Raw genomic sequence first — 21066 nt, forward strand, 5'->3', positions numbered from 1 at the left:
ACTTGGTTTGCTGTTGGTTAGCAATTTAAAGCCTATTCCACAAATGTATAACTTACAAGATACAGATAAAAATTCTTGTAAAATATGGAGTTATACGGCATTTTATCGTATGACAGAATATTATACAACTTGTATATTATCGATAAATAAGTTATTTATTATTAGATAATAGTTACAAGTGACATTATCATTCATTTACATTCCAAACAATTGAAAGTGAGTGTTTTTATAGATTTGGCTGTGTTAAATAATATACCGGTACCGTAGATAAGGTAGCTAGTAATTGATTCCTAGCTGAGAGATTGGTCTTTCATTGTCTTCATCCTTTCCCGTCTTAGGCCATGAGGCATGTTACGGTCTTGTATTTTCCATTCTTCTCTTCTGAAGTTGGCCGAGGGATCTTTTCCCAGTAGCGCCGTATTTCAGAATTGCCTTTGGGGATCTACTGTTGGTCATTATATTCACATGATTTATCCAATTTTGTTGATACTGCCAAATGTAGTTCATTACAGTTTCCATGTGAAGTTCCATCATGATGTCCTTGAGGTCACCTACAGTCTTCTCATGAATCTCATTTCACAAGCTGTTATTCTGTTAATATCCTATTTTTTTTAAGTCTAACCTTTGCTTCCATATGAAAGAACAGATCTCACAAGAATGTTGTAGAGGTGTAAACGGGTGTGGTTTTTGAACGTGTGAAGGCTTACAGAGGTTCTACTGTACTATTTTCACATTACAACTTCTATGCCGATTTACTAGCGCAGACTACTTCAGGAAAGCAAGTTCTCCTCTCCTTGTTGATGATGGAAGTAGATACAGTCTTAGAAACGCCATTTTCTTCACTCATATTGATAGCCAATGGAAATAGTCTAAAGAAAACCACTTCCGACTGTCACAAAATATTGACTAAGCAAGCCCTATTCTCCCTAGAATTTTAAATATCAGCATTAGGCAACTGCATGATCAAAAACCGATTGCTTGGATGCATCTTGCAGTTGTCCATCTTCACTGCCAGATAATGAATAACTAGATATAGATTGTGAACTAATTTTGCACTACGATAAATCTGTTGTAGGACCGGTTGTGTGTGTCGAGGCAGTCAGATGCCGCGGTAGAGGAGAATGGCTATAGTGATCAGTGTGGAAGACAATGCGAGAGACAGGGAGCCAGACAGGACCCAGGACACGAAGGGAACCAGGAACACCGACAGAGCCGTGGGGATGGCGCTGATACTGCTGCCACCTGCAACAGCAGCTCCACCAGCGCTTCCGTTGCTGTGGGCAACCAAGAACCAACAAGAGTTAGTACACATGACCTACCTAGGCAATTTGTCAGATCGCATGTTGCAGTCTTTAGTGGTTGGTATGCAGAGATATTTCGGCCATACAGTGAGTCCCAGGATACATTCCTGTTGGCCAACCAGTGACAGATCCCTTCCCCCCTCCTCCCCGCTTGCGTCCACGAACTTGTGGCACTTTGCCAGATTGAACTTAGATACTATGTTATATTTAGGGCCAGGATTCGTGTGCAAATGCATATTTTTTATCATTATTATTATTATTATTATTATTATTATTATTATTATTATTAATAATTGTCTTATTTTTTATACTTTGTATGTCTCATTTATTTTGACCTGCTGTTCACATTTTATTATGCTTTTTCTTTCTTTCTGTATGTTATATATTATTTCTGATTTCTACTTACTTGTTGTTTACATTTTATTATCTTATTCAGTTTTGAGTGTAAAATTGTAGTGTACTTTGTAAATTTGTAGTGTTTTTTGTAACGCAGTTTTACTCCTGGTTGAGTGTTACAGAAGGCCGTATGGCCTTAACTCTGCCAGGTTAAATAAATCATTATTATTATTATTATTATTATTATTATTATTATTATTATTATTATTATTATTATTATTTTTACTAGCTAGTTGAAAATCAAGCAAAAACATTTTTATGCTTGTTTTCAGCCTCTGTAGTAACGAATATCCAAAGTTAATCGAGCCTGTCAGTGTGATATCGCACTTGGTGAATACTGAATCGACGTTTATATTCTAAGATGAAAGGACAGTTGGAAGAAGAACAGTTTAGGTTCAGGAAGGGAAAAGTTACGAGAGATGCAATTGGACTGCTACGAAAAATTGGTGAAAGATACCTAGAGAAGAATAAAGAGTATTTGTGGACCTAGAAAAGGTTTTTGACAGAGTGGATTGGAATAAACTGATGAGGGTCCTAAAGAAAATTGGCGTGGATTGGAAAGAGAGAAGGCTGTTCAGTAATCTTTATATGAAACAACGAGTCAAAGGATAGGAGAAAAAATGTCTGAAGGAAGTGAAATAGGGAGAGGAGTACGACAAGGATGCTCTTGATCATCTATCCTGTTCAACATCTACTTGGAGGAGTTAGTGAAGAACTGAATAATTTCGAGGGAAAAATTGTTCCGGAGCCGGGCATCGAACCCGAGACCTTTGGTACGCGTTGGTACATTAAACCAAAGATCCCGGGTTCGATGCCTGGCCCCGAAACAATTTTTCCCTCGAAATTATTCAAATCAACTTTACAGGGAGTTATACCTGAAAGCTTGATTTGCTTAGTGAAGAACTGTTTTCAGAACATGTGAAGAGTAATAGTAGGAGGAAGAAGAATAAAGTGCGCCAGATTTGCTGCCGATATGGCATTGTTAGCAGAAGAGGAGACGATGCTAAGGGAATGCTACTGGAGCTAAATGCAAATAAAACGAAGACCATGGTCATAGGAAGAAAAGTAAAGAAGATAAACGTGCGAATAGTAAATGAGGCAGAGCAATTTGACAGCTTCAAATACTTGGGGTGTACTATAAGCAGTAACATGACCTGCTGCCAGGAAGTCTAAAGTAGGAGAGCAATGGCAAAAGAAACTTTTAATAGAAAATGGAGTATCTTCTGCGGACCTCTGGAGAAAGAATTAAGGAAGAGACTAGTGAAGTGCTTTGTGTGGAGTGGCATTGTATGGGGCAGAAACATGGACATTACGACGAAGTGAAGAGAAGCAACTAGAAGCATTTGAAATGTGGATATGGAGAAGAATGGAACGTGTGAAGTGGACAGACAGAATAAGAATGAAGCTGTGTTGGAAAGAGTGGATGAAGAAGAATGATACTGAAACTGATCAGGAAGAGGAAAAGGAATTGGCTCGGTCACTGGCTGAGAAGAAACTGCCTACTGAAGGATGGACTGAAAGGAATGGTGAATGGGACAAGATTTCGAGGCAGAAGAAGATATCAGATGATAGATGATATTAAGATATATGGATCTTATAAGTGGAAGGTGGAAAATGGGAAAGATTGGAGAATGCTGGGTTTGCAGTGAAAGACCTGCCCTTGGGCAGAACACTATGTATGTATGCGAGGCTTTCGTGCATATAACAGACTATTGTGGATATATTCTAGCATTTTCAGGATTTTGTTACGTAAACCTGCAAATTTGCATATTTTGTAAAAAAAATAATAAGATTCTGGATTATTAGGTTGTTAGCACATAATATGTTTTGGTTGACTGTACTTAATGGCTGGAAATTTCTTGCATATAAATAATGGCTGTGGAGAAACCAGAATAACCACTTCCTGTTTTGTTCTACTGAACTGCTGGATAACAAGAAGCATTTTCAAACACTCCTACCTACCAGACTCCAACACCCCCTACCATCTTTCCTCTGTTTCAATTCTTTGGTTGGCGGGAAAAGGCACATAAGTAAAAAAAGTCGATTTTTCTGTTGTACCTAATCACATAAGTCTAATATTTTTTCTAATTTTTGAAATAATAAATTTTCTTAGAATAACTCTTCTCGGGTTCTCAGCCAGGTGAGTTGGAGATTAGCTTCCAAGCTTTCGACGACTAGCTCTGCCATCTTCTTCAGGGAATTGAAGTGATGTGGGTCCATGTCTAACCGGTATATATGCAAAAGTAGGGCTTCCAGCTGTGGGCCAATCAGGAGCTAGTTGCTGGTCCCGACTGTCTGGCGTGTGCTGGTGGTCTAAGCATATTGATGGCAGGTTTCCATGCTGTACTCAGCTGTAGATCTCCGTCTCTGTTGAAATATTGCCATGTAGCTGGATTTCGATGGCTTCCTTGATAACCAAGTCCCAGTAACCTGATTCTTGTCCAAGATGGTGGTGGCGCCGAAATCTATCTTGTGCCCAGTTTCTAGGCTGTTTGGGCTACTGCAGACTTATCGGGGTAATTTCAACAGAGACGGGGGTCTACAGCTGAGTACAGCATGGAAACCTGCCATCAATACGCTTAGACCACCAGCACACGGCAGACAGTCGGGACCAGCAAGTAGCTCCTGATTGGCTGCCGCTTCCACCAACCAGAATGCGCCTGACGGACGGGACTAGGAACTAGCTCCTGATTGGCCTGCAGCGGGAAGCCCTACTTTTGCATATATACCAGCTAGACATGGTCCCACATCACTTCATTCCCTGAAGAAGATGGCAGAGCTAGCCATCGAAAGCTTGGAAGCTAATCTCCAACTCACCTGGCTGAGAACCCGAGAAGAGTTATTCTACATCAAATGCCGGGAAAGCCTCAAATCATACATAAATTTTCTTGTATTTTAAATTGAAAGGGGTCTTACTTTAACATACATGAATTTCATTATTATACTTATATTCAGTTAAGAGTAAATTAAAAAGAAAGTCTCTCCTGAAAAATTATTGTTTTTTGACTTATGTGCTTTTCCCGCCGACCAAAGAATTATTCTCAATTAGTATACCAGCTGTCAGAGTGTCAAGTACGTGATTTTGTTGTTATTTTGTATGCATATTAAACTTTAATGTCAAATAAAAAAAAACATATCTTTGGTCGGCAGGAAAAGGTACATAAGTCAAAAAAAGACGATTTTTCTGGTGTACCTAATCACATAAGGCAAGTATTTTTTCTAATTTTTGAAATATAATAAAATTTATTGTATATTAAATTGAAAAGGGTCTTACTTTAACCAACATACATGAATTTCATTATTATACTCATATTCAGTTAAGAGTAAATTAAAAAAAAAGTCTCTCCTGAAAAATTCATTTTTTCGACTTACGTGCCTCCGACCAAAGATATACTTTTTTTTTTTTTTTTTTAGAAAAGTAGTAAATCTTACAAAAATTTAGGATTTTGTATGTTTTTGCATTTTTTTGCTCTATTGTGCACATTTAAGACTTTGTTTGCGCATATAAATCCTGGCCCTAGTTTATATTAATAACATTAGCTACTCACCCTCCTAACAGTAGCTGCTGGAAGTGTTGCCCATCTTGTGTAACACATAATTCACATAACCTGTTTCATTAAAGTTATTCAATAAATTTAGTATTGATTTTTTACATGTAACTGGGGAGCCAGGGAATTTATGTGTATAGAGTTCTTTCTGCCACATTATTTCTTTTTCCGTATGTACGTTTACGAAATGTGTATACGTTCACGCACTGAATATGTAACCATTGCAAAACACGACGTAATAAACTGCACTTATTCTTAGCTGAGCCACTGTGTGCATTTATTGTCGCTTGTTAAGGATAGACTGCAGACAGGCCCAGCTGATTGCAGAGGATGGGGCAATCGCAACCATGCAGTTTCCACGTGGTGATCTCTATTTATTTTTTCCCCTCATTCTCTCTCTCTTGTCACGCACACAAAAGGAGCTGCTGCCTGACGGATAACATAAACACCAGTCAGGAGTGATGAAATGAATTAGGGAATTTACCTGCCATGCATATAAGGGGAGACGAACCCGTGAGAATGATCGAATCAGTGTCTTCATTGGTTAGTCTTAAAGCAGGGATGTTCCATTTTGAAACATACTTACGGGAAAAGAAATCATGTGGCAGAACAAGAGAAAACTTTAAACGTGAATTTCCTGGCCGCCCAGTTCCGTGTAGAAAAACAATATTATATTTACTGAATAGGTTGAATGAAACAGATTTTGTGAATGTGAATTATGTATCATGCAAGATGGGTAACACTTCCAGCAGCTACTGTGAGGAGGGTGAGTTCCGAATGTTGTTAATATAATGTAGTACGTAAATTTTAATCTGGTGAAGTGCCATGATGCAAACAGCAGCTGTAGTAGGTGGGGCCTGCCACTGGTCAGCTGATAGAAACACCGGAAACGTTCGCTGGGACTCACTGCATAATGTTAAAAAATTTGGGCATAAGGTGTAAAACATTTATGTCAATTTTGTTATAATTGTTATCAATACTTTACAAAGTTTTCAGACCCAGACCCTGTTGGGATGATCGTTTTGTCAATTTCCACTGATCAATTTTAAATTAAGTACCGGTACCGGTATGTTTATGAAGTTTCAGTTCTTGTAAAACATTGTACCTGGTATTACAAGGATCTAATGACATTTAACTTGGGTTTTGTAAAACTAGGTTAATCTTTTTAAAACATTTTGTTTTAAATGATAATTCTATACTTCAAACCCGTCTATCACCCTCGTTGACAAGCTCTTCCAATCTTTTAAGTTCGTAACCTCTGTATTATACAGAATTATTCACGAAGAAAGGTAATAATTTAAAAAAAATATTATTGTAGACATTTTTAGTAGGAAAAGAAAAGTTCATATGAACATGGGCCACTTTTTCGAATGGTTATGGAACGATGGATCTTTGATCCTCAGAAAATAGGTATGCTTTCATTACTCTAAATAACTTTTAGAGACTAATAACTGGAAAATTCACACTTCACGTTTACAGATACATACCTATTATTCTTGCTATCGGACGTGATGGACACAGTAGATTTTCAAGTGTCACTCTCTGCTTCAATACACTTCTGTGTTTGCATGTGAATAGCGTGTGTTACTCAAGCAATTTCTTTATGATTCTCCTTTGTGCTTGGTGCAGTGTCCGAAATTCGTTGAAATAATATATCTCTTGAATAATTTCAAGGGAAAAATTGTTCCAGGGCAGGTATCGATTCCAGGACATAAATGCTCTACCGACTGAGCTACCCAGGAACTACACCCGACACCCGTGAACTGGGTAGCTCAGTCGGTAGAGCACTTGTGCGCTAAGTGAAGGGTCCTGGGATCGATACCTGGCTCCGGAGCAATTTTTCCCTTGAAATTATTGAAGTCTGCTTCACAGGTAGCTTATACTTGAAAGCCAGATTTGCATTATATGTCTCTTGTTTCTACTTTTGTGTGATGCATAGGCAATTAAAATTTGATCAAGGTCATGACACGGAAATCATATACACACAGGGTGAATCGTATGTAATCTGTATTTTTTCTTACGAAATGTACATGGCAATGACCTCCCACTCCACTATTGAAAACAAGCCAGAGCAACGCAACAATCTGCTGGTCATAATCTACTGATTACAGCGTTGTACGATCACACAATTCCTGTCTTTTAAAATGCATGTTTTTCTGGAAAACTATTCAAAACGCAGCAAAATGGTATTTGATTTTTTTGTTGCTCTTTACTAAAGGAATCATCACCAGAATAAATGATATTACTTACAGTTCACTCTGTATATGATATAAAATGACACGTGGATTATAACCTTACATTTTTGTACCAAATAAACAGACACTGCACCTTAACCATTCTTAATTGTATCCATATTAATATGAACTTTAACTCAAAACTGCTTAAAATATCGTATATTAATATTGTAGCCTTTCATCGGCATGATTTCTAACATCTTTTTTCAACAGAGATGGAGATATTGGAAGAAATGTTTGTCCCTTTGAGTCTCTACCTCAATCAGTTTTCAGCTGAAGTAGGGTCTTCCTTACTTAACCATTAGATGTATCAGAAGCTGGAGAAGCATTACACTGACAGTAGCTAATGTGATGGTCGTGTCTCTTATTCTACGTAATTTTTTGTAGTAAATTCTTATAGTATAGTTGATAAACAGATGAAAATTCTTATACATGTAACAATGCCAATATAGTGGGAAACTAGCAAATTAATGTTGTTTTAAGAAGAAGAAAAAAAAGGAATATCACCTGTTACTTGGATAAAGAACACAACAATGGTAGAATGGAATATTAATGAAAATTTATGGAGAGACAGGCAAAAATGGAGGGAATAAATTAAAACAATTCCCGAATATTGTAATCGTGGGTTCTGGAAAAATGTGTATTGATTTTAAAACCGGATATTATATATAGGGCGGGAGTAATTTAAGTGTGGAGATTTAAGGAGTCGATAGAATACATAATTTCTTTTGTTATAAACGAAATAAAAGTTATGTTAAGTTTCTTTCATTTGGCTACCTCTTTGGAAATTCATGAAAGAAAACTAGATTCTCATTTAATAGGAATAAATTTACAACACATTAACATTTTCGTTAGGCCTTGGCGTAGCTCAGTCGGCAGAGGTGTTTGCCTTGTGATCTGGAGCTACGTTTAGGTGTGGGTTCGATTCCCGCTTGGGCTGATTAATCTGGTTGAGTTTTTTCCGAGGTTTTCCTCAACCGTAAGTCGAATGTCAGGTAATTTATGTCGAATCCTCGGCTTCATCTTGCCATCACCAATTCCATCGATGCTAAATAACCCAGTAGTTGATACAACGAGTAAAATAAGCAACTAAAAAAAAACACATTTTTGTTGCAGGTTTTCAAATGAGTTTCAGATCGATTCAAACAATTAAGCAAATAGTGTGAATTTAAATAACTTCATTACGCGTTATTGAATATTCCAACAGCCCAAATCTTTCTTTGGGTAACTACTTTTCTTTTGCCTGGTCACGTACTATCAACCCTCAAGTGTTCATAATTAAAGCAACAGTATGTGTAAATAGAAGTTACTTGCATTTAAACTGCATTTTTAAATTCCCGTTAAGCTTAATTGTAGGCAACTTCACAAACCTGTCTTTAGGACGATTGATTTCATTACAAATAAGATTGGTGCACACCAAACAATCTTCATATAACAATTCAGTTCTTGCTATGCAGCTATGTAACCGTAATTCTAAACATTTCATTATAAGCAGTAAGATTTTGATTAATTACCAAGTTATTGCGGACACAAGATTTCACCAGACACACACAAACATTAGTGCAAAGGAAAAAAAATGTTGAAAGAACCTTGTAACGTACAATGAATTATTTTGAAATCTGTAAATTTCGTCGTCATTACAATAAAAAAGACCCGGAAACTAGAACTTTAAAATTTGAAAACCTGAAATTATATTTTAAAAACAATTTTAGGTCGAAATAATTGCGACATTTGAATACAATAAAATTTTTATTTCATCGGAGGTCCCTGTGCTTTCTCCGTATAGGAAATGTAGATTTTAAGTGTTATGCAGTTATTCAGTTCTAGTACAAAAATGTAGTTATCTGCTAGTGGATGCAGTGCGAACATCAATATTCTCCGCAGCAGAGTAATTTGTTGTACAGTGTGATTCTTATGGTAGTGCATGCATTTCCCACATGTTGGCTCCTGGCAAGTGACGGTGCAAGAGCCAAGACCACAGCATACACTCACATGGGGAGAAATGAAGTTCCGACTACACAATGTGCACGCAAAAATGTGCAGGTATCAATTCTAGTGAAATGTGATTGTTTTTGGGTGTGGCTCTCTCACCTCATGTGTCATGTGAAAACAGCAAGTAACTGATGGTTTCTTATTGCAAGCGAGTGTTTTATTATTTTGATATCGTAGCAGAATCAGATTTTATACACTAAGGAGTCCTTGGATTTCATCAATGTATATATCGTCGGCTTACAAGCAAAACACATTAAGTAAAAAATATTACCTCTGAGAAAAAGGTGTCTTGAACGAAACTGAATGCTGAAAATATTTTTTTAGTAAATTGTTTCTCTTTATGTGTATTTTATTTTCCAATTCTAAGTTTATCCTCATACATTATGTACATTATACAGGGTGATTCACGAGAATTTACCGTCACTTACGGAGTTTATTTCCGAAGACATTCTGAGCAAAAAAGTCATATAAACATTTGTCGTAATCTTAACATTTTCAGAGTTACACTAATTTGAAATTGTTTGTAAAATACTATTATTCTTGAGTTTTAAGGGTAAAAGAATATTACAGATAAAGAATGAACTATTAGCTAGTATTCTGAAGCTAAACATGTATTGTGAATTCCACAGTTGCTTTGTACAGATTTTTTTTTTTTTCCGATTTTTAACTACAAAATTACATTTTCTTATGCAATTATCACAACAATTGTTACAAATCACGGCGCCCTTGTAAATTCTTCAAAACTGTACATTAGGATGCATAATTAAACTGTAAAGAATCAAGTTTCTAAAGTCGTATGATTTGTAACAATTTTTGTGATAAGTGCGTAAGAATTATGCAATTTTTAGTTAAAAATTGAAAAACAAAATCTGTACAAAGCAATTAACACATTTTTAGCTTCAGAACACTATCCAGTTAAAGAAATGAAACTTCTGACTAGTTCATTCTTTATTTGTAATATTTTTTTACTCTTAAAACTAAAGAAAATATGATTTTACTAACAAATTCAAATTAGTGTAACTCTGAAAATATTGAGATTAGGACAAATGTTTATATGACATTTCTTGCTCAGAATGTCTTCAGAAATAAGCTCCGTAAGTGATGGAAAATCCTCGTGAATCACCCTGTATAGCCTTTTTCTCAGAAGTAATAATTTTGACTTGGTGTATTTTATATATTATTTTGATGTACCGAAGTACATATGAAGTTTCCATGCAGATATTCTGTGTCATCGTACGATGCAAGAGTAGTGGAATTTTCTTGGTAAAACATTTCCTAACATTGTCATTAAAAGTTGCCAAAGATATCTTTTCATTTGTAAAGCTGATACTTGATATTACGATGTACCAAAGTACATATATTTCAGTGCAGAAATTCTGCATCATTAAATGATGATGGAAGAGTGGAAGAGAGAAAAATTCTCTCCAGCACAGGGATTTGAACCCGGGTTTTTAGCTCTACATGCTGATGCTTTATCCACTAAGCCACACTGGATTCCCATCCCGATGTCGGATCGAATCCTCTCAGTTTAAGTTCCGGTATTCTGTTAACAATTTTTCCTACTCTTTCATCGTACGATGACGCAGAATATTTGCATGGAGACTTCATATGTACTTCGGTGCATTAAAATAATATATATGATATGCGTAAATCACTTGTGATTTAAGACGGCGCTTATTCCGTCGGATCCCGACCAATCAGTCACTCATAACAAGTACACCTCCGCACATATGTGGACATTGTCCTACGTTCATAGACATCTATGACGTAGTGCAGAGGGCAGGCCACTAGAGGGAACCCAAGAGGTGGAACTTAAACTGAGAGGATTCGATGGGATGGGAATCCGGTGTGGCTTAGTGGATAAAGCATCAGCATGTAGAACTAAAAACCCGGGTTCAAATTCTGGTGCTGGAGAGAATTTTTCTCTGTTCCACTACTCTTTCATCATTGGTGTATTTTGCTTGTAAACCAACGATACGTTCATTTTCTGTAACACATACGTGTATTCTTGTTGTGATTAATGACTTTTCGTCTAACTACTAAAACAGTGTATTTTCTTGTGTTGCAGGTTTCTTGAGTATGAATCTGTAGGAAGTGCAAGTTCCAATGTGTTCCTGGATTCACAAACTAAGGAATAAGTTCAAAATGACAGAGTAACAGGTCGAAACAAATCACACAATCATGATGCATGAAGGATTCAATTCACAGACAAATGGCAAGAATTCTCGAAGATGAATAGGAACATCACCTCATGCCTACAACGCTTGTGTCCATGCTAATAGAGAACCTTTCAAACGCCTGCTGTAATGTAGTTGGTAAGTCAGGTTGATCTTTTTTTTAATTTCATTTATTAATAATAGCTGCTCTTTTGTTCCGTGCATATGTACTGTATAGTCAGCCCTTCCCTTCTCCATTTGAGTGCAGGTACAGATCCAGCTCCCATGCTATCACTCAGCGGCGGATTTTCAGGGGAGGCAAGGGAGGCCGTGCCTCCCCTAATATTTTACCAGAACACAATATGGCAGTAATAATTCCAGCTGAATTAAGATCACAAACAAGTTATAGCAAATGACGAACATTTTTCCTTTTATATTAATTTTATTATTCACTACGACTAAGATGTAAGTTACGTAAAGTCGACCACATTCAGTTGATGATGCCCGCTCGCTATACCATAAATAGTACAAATAATTCGTACTGAAAAATAACAGATAGCGCTGTAACCTGTATAGTCGACATCTAGCAGCCTGCAGTGTCTATGCGAGAGCGGGAGAGAGGAGTCGGCTACATGACGCTACTCCCCGGTAACCATGACACCAGCAGTTCAACCAATAAGATAGCTGGTTAGAAGAGTGTTTAAACTTGACTAGAACGCGCGAGGGGAGCCGATTTGGAGACGTCCTACCCACCACTGACAACTGTACTGCTTATAGTCACGGCCGGTTTTGGCTGTATTGGGAAGCTCTCTCTCTCTCTTTCTCTCTTCGTGGTTTTAGAAAATTGAGTCACGTGTTGTTAGTTTTCTCTCCCTGCATAAAAGTTTTCATTTATGTTGTTGGATTTTCTCTTGTTTGCGGGTGTTCTTGTTATTTTATTCTTTTGTGTTACGAGATGTATTTACTTATACAGTATTTTAAATATATCGAGAGTTTAGAAACAAATGCAGATTTGTCTCTAGCGTCTTCTAGTAGCAGTTATTCAGTATGTTGTGACCTATTTGATTGGTTTGCGAAGAAAGAGGAACGTCCAGTTAATTTGCTGTAAAATTAGACTATGTCATAGTAACGAGCAAGCCCCGGATTCTTAGGTTCGAATCAATTTTGTTGTTATCTCGTTACTCTCGAAATATTGTTTTTCTTGTTCGTTTTATGTAGCAAAGAGTAACATTCTTAAATTTAATATGACCTAAAAAGACCTAATTCGTAGGTTAGGACTTAAAGTGTCCCAAAGAGTGGCAATCTTTACCAAGCCGTTGTAATATTTTAACAGTATGTTTTTTATTTTTATTTTTTTCCCCATAAAATCATATAAATTCCTAAACATAAGATTTAATCCATTTTGAATCTTGCGTACACTACTTTTAACACTTGAATATAATTAATTGATTAACTAGTGGACTTACTCGTGTTAATTATGTAAGATTTGTCCTGCTTACAAACACACTAAAACACACCCTGATCAAATTCTCAACACACAGATCAATTTCAGTACACACACACACTATTTGACTCCACGCTTCAACACCTTTCAACAATCGAACACACCCACATAACAGGCAGAGAAGTTCGTGATGACGCCGCGATCTAGTAGGCTGTGAGGATGGTGCGTGAGCACTGAAACAGCTGTAAGCCGGACAAATCTTACATAATTAACATGAGTAAGTCCACTAGTTAATCAATTAATTATAAGATTTAAAATCCTAAAACATAAATTGGAAAACCTAATTTTAATTTCTTAAAACCTATAAATTCTGCGCTTGGTAATGAGGTACGTCACAGGCCTTATATTTTTATATTCTCATGATTCACGTCTTGGCCTCCTCAACTTTCAAACCCACCGTCCGCTACTGCTATCACTTCCTGGAAGACAACATTGGGAACCGCATGTACAACCATAAGAATCACACTGTGGTTCACATACTGGGAATAAGAAGACGCCAAATAGTGTACGGTGCATTTTCAATAAACCTGGTCACATTAATGTGAATGTAGTGTGTGTGGTGTGAATCTTGTGACAGCACGGCAGTGAATCCCAGACTTTATTACATTTGACAACACTGTAACGTGCATTTGTGGGAGGACTGGCAATGTTAACATTCAACACACTGAAACAATGCAACATGCAGACTTCTGTAAATCAAATTCATGAAACTGTCTGTGCTATAAGCAAATGGCAGTGAACAAAAAAGTAATCCTCTGCATTCCACGACTAATATGCTAATATCATGACACACAAGCCATGTCATGGCTAACGAGAAAGACAGGTTATGGCGCGAATGGGAGTCACGTGATTATCACGGTCTAGTCATGGCCGTCTTGACAATCGTCTAATATAAATACATATTCAAAGTTCTAAAAAACAAAGGACTTGCTGTATTAAACTCTATGTTAAACGTGTATTTATATATAAACTTGTGGGCCATGTTATTACTAAGAATGTGACGTCGTGCCATAACCTTTCTCGTTAGCCATGAGCTGTGGTTCAGTGACGTCACGTTTTTCTAGGACCTCAAAAGAGATTAATACAGTATTTTAAGATTCGATAGGATTTATGGATAACTGAACAAATTTACAGGGAAAAAAGGGACCAAAACTTACCAAAAGTGGCTGGAATTCAACAATCGCATTGGTTACATATCTCCATGACAATTAAAAATGTTTATCTATTGCAATATTGTTATGTTCACCACAACAGTCAGTTTTTATTCAGCTTTTGTATCAAACACATCTCGTTATTTGATTATAACTACGGCTAGGATTTTGATTATCTATAAATTATCAAAAGAAAGTCCTAAAATAAAACATTTTTGACCTAAAAATCTTAAAAAAACCTAAAGTAGATTTCATATTGTAAATTTGGCATTGTAGGAAAAGAGGTTTTGTATTGTTTAAAATTTAGACTATAATTCGTTCCATAATGTCTGACAGGAGTAGTAAACATTGTCGATGGCGAAGGAGAGAAAATTACTATTCAACCAATGACAGAGATCTCATTCCACGTTTATCTTGACATTGGGTTGGGGTAGAATACTTCAGACTGCTCAACTTCAAGACAAGCGTGGAATGAGACCTATGCCATTGGTTGAATAGCAATTATACTTGTCTCCTCCTCTGCTGGCAATGTTTACATCTCCTGTCAGACATTATGGAACGAAGTATAGTAATTAATAATTGTCATAATTGGATTCCAGTACCAACATTGGAGTAGAGATACTATACTATTTTATTTATTTATTTTATTTTGTGGCAATTTTATTTAAATGCACATAAATTGTTTTACCTGATGTAATTTCCATCAATTAATCTTTGCTAATATGCATTTTTACTTACTAAGTTGCAGTATACAATAAATACTTTACGTAAGTTTTCAAATTTCAAACTCTGACAATTGTCTGCTAATCCTGTAATGGAAAATGTCATTTCTACCTCAACTGAAACAATAGGGGCATACTTAAAATACACAATATCATTGGTCACTAAATCACTGTCAAAAGTTTTCCAGTTAGATCCTTTGATATGGATCACATCATTGCATATCCTATATTTTTATTTAGAACTTTCTTCATCTTTTCATTATGACCTTGGCAGTATGTCCAGAAATGCCCTGCGATTACTTGTTCCAGGCTACAGACAAAGCTGGATGACTCTATGTTGAAAGAATGATTGAAGTGATCCGTTACATAGAGGTGAACATTAAAATGGCAATACTGAATGTGTAGAAAAACGATTAAAATATATGCAAAATAATGGATATTTATGACCAAAATGTGTGGAGGAAATATCAGGGGAATTAAACAGCGAAACAACGGTCTTAATAGAAATATGTTACCAAAATTTAACGAGAATACCCCAAAAATGACCAGATAAAACAAAAATATTCTTAAGAGGAAAAAAATACCTTGATAATATATACCGAATTGAATCTGAATTAGATTCAATATAATAATACACAGTATTATAATCTGTCCTTAAGTCCCAGCATTAGCCATTATTATAATGTTTTTTTCAACATGTGACCACTGCTGTAATGATATTCTAAGTTTTCCCATTAAAATAACCATTTCCACTTTGTTGGGATGCATATACGAGATTTATATACAACGATTTTATTCTACCCGTGATTGTACCCGTTTATGATTCAAAAGAATACTTGTAATCACAGACTGGGATGAGTTCTGAACAAATCGTGAATGAATTGTTACAAACGATTCGTAATGTCTGATTGAATCGCTGAAAAAGAATTGTATTGCCCAGCTCCAGTTTGAAACTTTGATAATATTATGAATTATTTTCCTATTTTTCAATACTATCGGTAGTCGATGGAAACAATTTGGCTATCTATAGTTTCGACAGTTGAAGTCATAACTATCGATAGTATCGATAATACTATCGAATATAGCTCATCACTAGTAGGACCATTTCATATGCAGACCTTTACGTATGGACATTATGTTAGTGTGGACATTTTTTGATGGACGTTATCTCTGGGAATGTTATTTTGACTTTGATAAAACCCTTGACTGCTAAATTAGAAGATGTACTTTCTTTCCATCTCTACTATCTTCCCGTACCACTTTCCGACAGCAAATAATTTATCAAAGCTAAATTATCTCCTAAACTTCATAGAGTGAAAGAAGGACCTGGTGTACAATGATAATAATGACTAGACTAAAATTCCTAGCTACCTGAATCATGGAAAACGTAGAGGATGAATCGTGTTCAGTTACAGTGATGCTGGAATTTACATATGTAATGTTTATTTACTAAAAAATTACAAAAACACACGATAAAATTTCACATGATTTTGAGTACCTACATGACCTCCTTTCCATTTAAAATTTCAAAGAGCATATTCCGAATCTCACCGCACCGGTGGACAACAATGACGTCATGCTGCAGAGGAATAGGAACAAAACTGCTGGAAGGATTGATGGCTGTCATGGCGACTGTATAAGTTGTTATGTGCTATGCTAGCAAAATTTTGCGAAATTTCTGTACTGCCATCTCGTTCAAAGAAAAGAGATCATAAACAACTTATTTCTTGAACTGGTAGTAATAACTGGTCCGTTGACATGTTCGCTCATGAGCCATTAACATATTGTTTTTACGTTGTGCTCATTACAAACAATACAGCAGAACACACCGCCATGACACAACAGTGCACGATGTCATTCGTCTGCTAATTCCCGCCCTATACAAGAACCAATCAGATTCACTGATGGCGGCTGATGGAGACTGCCACCACCTCTGCAAGCTGATGGCACCGGTGTGACACCGGTGGAGCATCAATGACGTTATCGGTGGAATTCGGAACACCGTGATGCCATCAGATTGCTCGCCGGTGAGATTCGGAATACGCTCAAAGTTGCGTCCAAAATGGCACTTTTGAGATAGCTGAGGGCTAGAATCGAATGTGTCACTAGTAGAGTATTTGGTCTTACAAATACTGGTAACACCTATAGTAATCGAAAATCAAGCATATGGAAGATATTTATATGGTTCCAGACTTTTGATTCACTCTGTATATTAAATTGGCATGTGTTTGAAAATTAAGTAAAGTTTTATTCAGTAAATTGTAGCTTATACTGAAATTACCCCACTATACCCAAATTACCCTGACCGACCCTAAGGCTAAGAGATCTCTATAATGAATATTCGTTGTTCAGTAGTGTAACTAACCATGGTTAATTTTACGACTACAGCCTCTAGATGTGAGAACAACAACAAAACTGACTACTGTTTGGTAATCTGAATTCAGTTGTGTGTATCCGCAGATGGCATCACTAAGCCTCCTTGCTTATCAGTTCCTGGCATTGAGTGATCTAGCATATTACCAGGGTCAAGTTTTATTTGCCGCGGTCTGTAATATTGTCGGACCATCGGATCTGTGCCCCTGTAAGATATGCGAACTGAACCCTAATTCCTTCTCAGCCTCGGTAATTCACTTCTCTCCCTGCATTCCTATCTCTCTCTTTTCTAGCTCTCTCCCTTTCTCTCTCCCACTACTCACAATTTTGAGCCTTCTTGCGGGACAGTTTATTTGCACTTGCAGTCCAGTGTTGTCAACTCAACATGAACACTGTAGCAAGGAGTGGCGAAAGAAATATTATTAAGCAAGTACGTAATAGCATTTTGCGATGAAAAGAAACAAACAGGTCAATATATGTTTCCTATAAATCAGGCAACGAAAAGAGCAGCTGCGATCACAGGTGGGGCTTATTTTGTTTCAATTGATTACGTATTAAAATTACTTACTTAACTAATACTAATAATACAACATTTTATGTAATTTATATAGGCAGGTCAGAGCGCCTAACAAAGAAAATCAGGAGGGAGGGAGGCTGTGCAGGAGATGAAACGCTAGAATCACCAGGGAAGAACAGACCAAGGGAACCTTTAATTCTTGTAGATGATATGAACCGATGTATTTTAAGAAGAAAGATACAAGAATTTTATACCGTGTAGAATGAAGTTCTGACATTGAAGAAATTACTGAAGGTTGCGAGAGACAATATTTTCCAAGGTTGGAGAGAAACACTGCGGAAAGTGATTCGAGACATGGGATTTAGTTTTAAAAAATGTAGAGATACAAGATGTACTTTGAGTGAAAGAAATGATATTGTAGCATGGAGGACCAGTTATTTATGATATCGTTTGACGGAAGTTTGGCAACATCCCTATTCGGGAAGGTTCGTGGCCTGCTGTTTAACGTGGTGGGAGGAAAGTGGGTGGAATGGGGTGAGTACAGGCGTTAACTTTTCCAAGAACGACGACAGCGCTGAAGGGGCACAGATCCGATGGTCCGACAATATCTTCCTTAACAGTGATTTAGCACTTAATTTTTGGCAGTGAGATCTCTCTTACGTTATAACAAGCGCTGCAACTGTTGACCATCCTCTAACGCACATTTCATAGTTTTTTAAAAGATTTCTGGACACACATGAGGTTGATAGGTAGTCACATAGTTTCTTTGATTCAACTTATGAACAACAGCTGTTGCATCAATACCTGAGGCGGGTGGCAGCCTGGGTCTGCACACGCTGCATCTCCACACTGTGGTTGCTGATCTCCTGGTTAAGCACTTGCATTCCTCCCTGAAGCAGGTCCACGTTGCCCTGCAGGTCACTAATGACGGCTGTCTGCCCCTGCAGCTGTTTCTTCAGATTTGCGATGATCTCCAGTAGTTGCTGTAAGCACAGCAATCATCAGTAGAGCAGTGTGGAAACACAAGAACTTACTGAATTATGCACTGCAGAAAATTAAATTATGGTTTATTTAACGACGCTCGCAACTGTAGGGATATCAGCGTCACCGAAGTGCCGGAATTTTGTCCCGCAGGAGTTCTTTTACATGCCAGTAAATCTACTGACATGAGGCTGTCGCATTTAAACACACTTAAATGCCATCGACCTGGGCCGGGATCAAACTCGCAACCTCGAGCACAGAAGGCCAGCGCTATACCCAGGCCGACTGCACTGCATATATTAGGTCGTCTTATAAGTAATGTTGGATTTTTAAGTTCGGTGTTTTGTAAGATTTTAATGATTTTTTTTTTTTTTAGTTGAGCAATACAATTTACAGGACGCTATGGTTATTATTGCATATTGTGAGCATGTAGGGTTGCCAACTCTCCCGTATTCCCCAGGATCTCCCTTTTGGCGCCATTTTTTAACAGTCTCCCGGCTCCCATATTTGACTGCTCTTCAAATGATTTTCTCCCTTATTCTTGCGTCACACAAAGAGCTTTGTTTTAAACTTTTAATTTTACGCTCTATTATACAGAGTGATTTCTTTCTTTCTTTATTTCAAAACGAATGATGCTAGCCACAATTCCGGTCTCGGATTCGCCCATACGTGCTACATGCCCTGCCCATCTCAAACGTCTGGATTTTAAGTTCCTAATTATGTCAGGTGAAGAATACAATGCGTGAAGCACTGTGTTGTGTAACTTACTCCATTTTCCTGTAACTTCATCCCGCTTAGCCCCAAATATTTTCCTAAGCACCTTATTCTCAAACACCCTTAACCTATGTTCCTCTCTCAGAGTGAGAGTCCAAGTTTCACAACCATACAGAACAACCGGTAATATAACTGTTTTATAAATTCTAACTTTCAGATTTTTGGACAGCAGACTGGATGATAAAAGCTTCTCAACCGAATAATAACACGCATTTCCCATATTTATTCTGTGTTTGTGGTACACCATAACTAATATAAATGTTGATGAGAAATAAATATCTAAAAAAAAAAAGCCTGGCATTAGAAAACAAGAACTACTTATTTATTTATTTATTTATTTATTTATTTATTTATTTATTTATTTATTTATTTCGATAGATGGAAGGGTTTATCATCTTTAAAAAGATGTGCAATTTCAAATTCGAAAGTGGGAGTTGAAGGAGTGGAACAGAAAATTCAATCAGAAGTGGTTTTAATATTCCCCTCGAAAACTAAATCGGCGTGTTTTTCCTCAAAATCGTGTCCCCTGCACATTTAAAATTATTCAAGGTGGGAAGTTTTCAAATTACACACAGTATGGATATTTCATTGCATTTATGCAGGCTCGTGGTTTTGTCCACTCACCTCATTCTCCTGCACACTGTGTTTCTTGCTCGCCCGCTCCAGCTCGCTGCGCACGTGCTCCATCTGCACCTGGTGCCGCTTCTCCAGCTCCGCCACTGCCACCTCCTTCTCCTGTACTAATCGGTCCCACTGTGCATCTGGCGACAGACAAACCTGAAGTCACTCAACTGGATGCGATCTTGCACCAACAGTAGACTAGAAGTCACTTTTGTTACAAAATTTAAAACTTATAAACATGTAATATACGTACATCAGGGTGTCCACACCTCTGGAAAACCAGGAATACTGGAGAATATCAGGGAATTGGTGAATTACGGGAAAGCAGGGAAATATCAGAGAATTCTGTAAAAAGTCCTGCAACTTTGTCCCTTTCTTCCGTCAATAATAATAATAATAATAATAATAATAATAATAATAATAATAATAATAACAGAACTTCATTATCCACTTCGGATGGGTCAAGGCTCATGTAGGGATAGAGGGCAATGAACTCGCGGATAAAACAGCAAAAGAGACAGCAACAGAAGATGGCCTTGAAGTGGCATTGAAGTCCACAATTGTAACGGAAATAGAAGAAGAAGGGTTCAATGAATGGGAGAACGACTGGAAAAACACTCTTAAAGGAGCTATATGTAAGAAGTTCTTCCCATCTGTACGTCAGAGGATGAAACAAAATATCACGCTGACAGCAGAAGTAACCGCCATGATCTCAGGCCATGGAAAAACCAAGGCATACCTGCACTGTTTCGGGATCAAAGACGACTCAACGTGTTCATGCCTTCAAGATGCACAA

The 21066-nt window shown here is 37.1% G+C and overlaps 1 protein-coding gene across 1 annotated transcript in view; it reads right to left on the reverse strand.

Annotated features, from left to right (window-relative positions):
• LOC138692229 (protein FAM184A) overlaps positions 1-21066 on the reverse strand; it is a 136776-nt gene that overhangs the window by 21258 nt on the left and 94452 nt on the right. Inside the window, exons 10-11 of the mRNA XM_069815360.1 lie at positions 20274-20410; positions 18699-18877 (exon numbers count right to left, since the gene is read on the reverse strand). Of these exons, the coding sequence (XP_069671461.1) occupies positions 18699-18877; positions 20274-20410 (316 nt within the window). The remainder of the gene's footprint in view (positions 1-18698; positions 18878-20273; positions 20411-21066) is intronic.

Source organism: Periplaneta americana, chromosome 16 (genome assembly GCF_040183065.1).
Source record: "Periplaneta americana isolate PAMFEO1 chromosome 16, P.americana_PAMFEO1_priV1, whole genome shotgun sequence".
Taxonomy (NCBI): Eukaryota; Metazoa; Arthropoda; class Insecta; order Blattodea; family Blattidae; genus Periplaneta; species Periplaneta americana.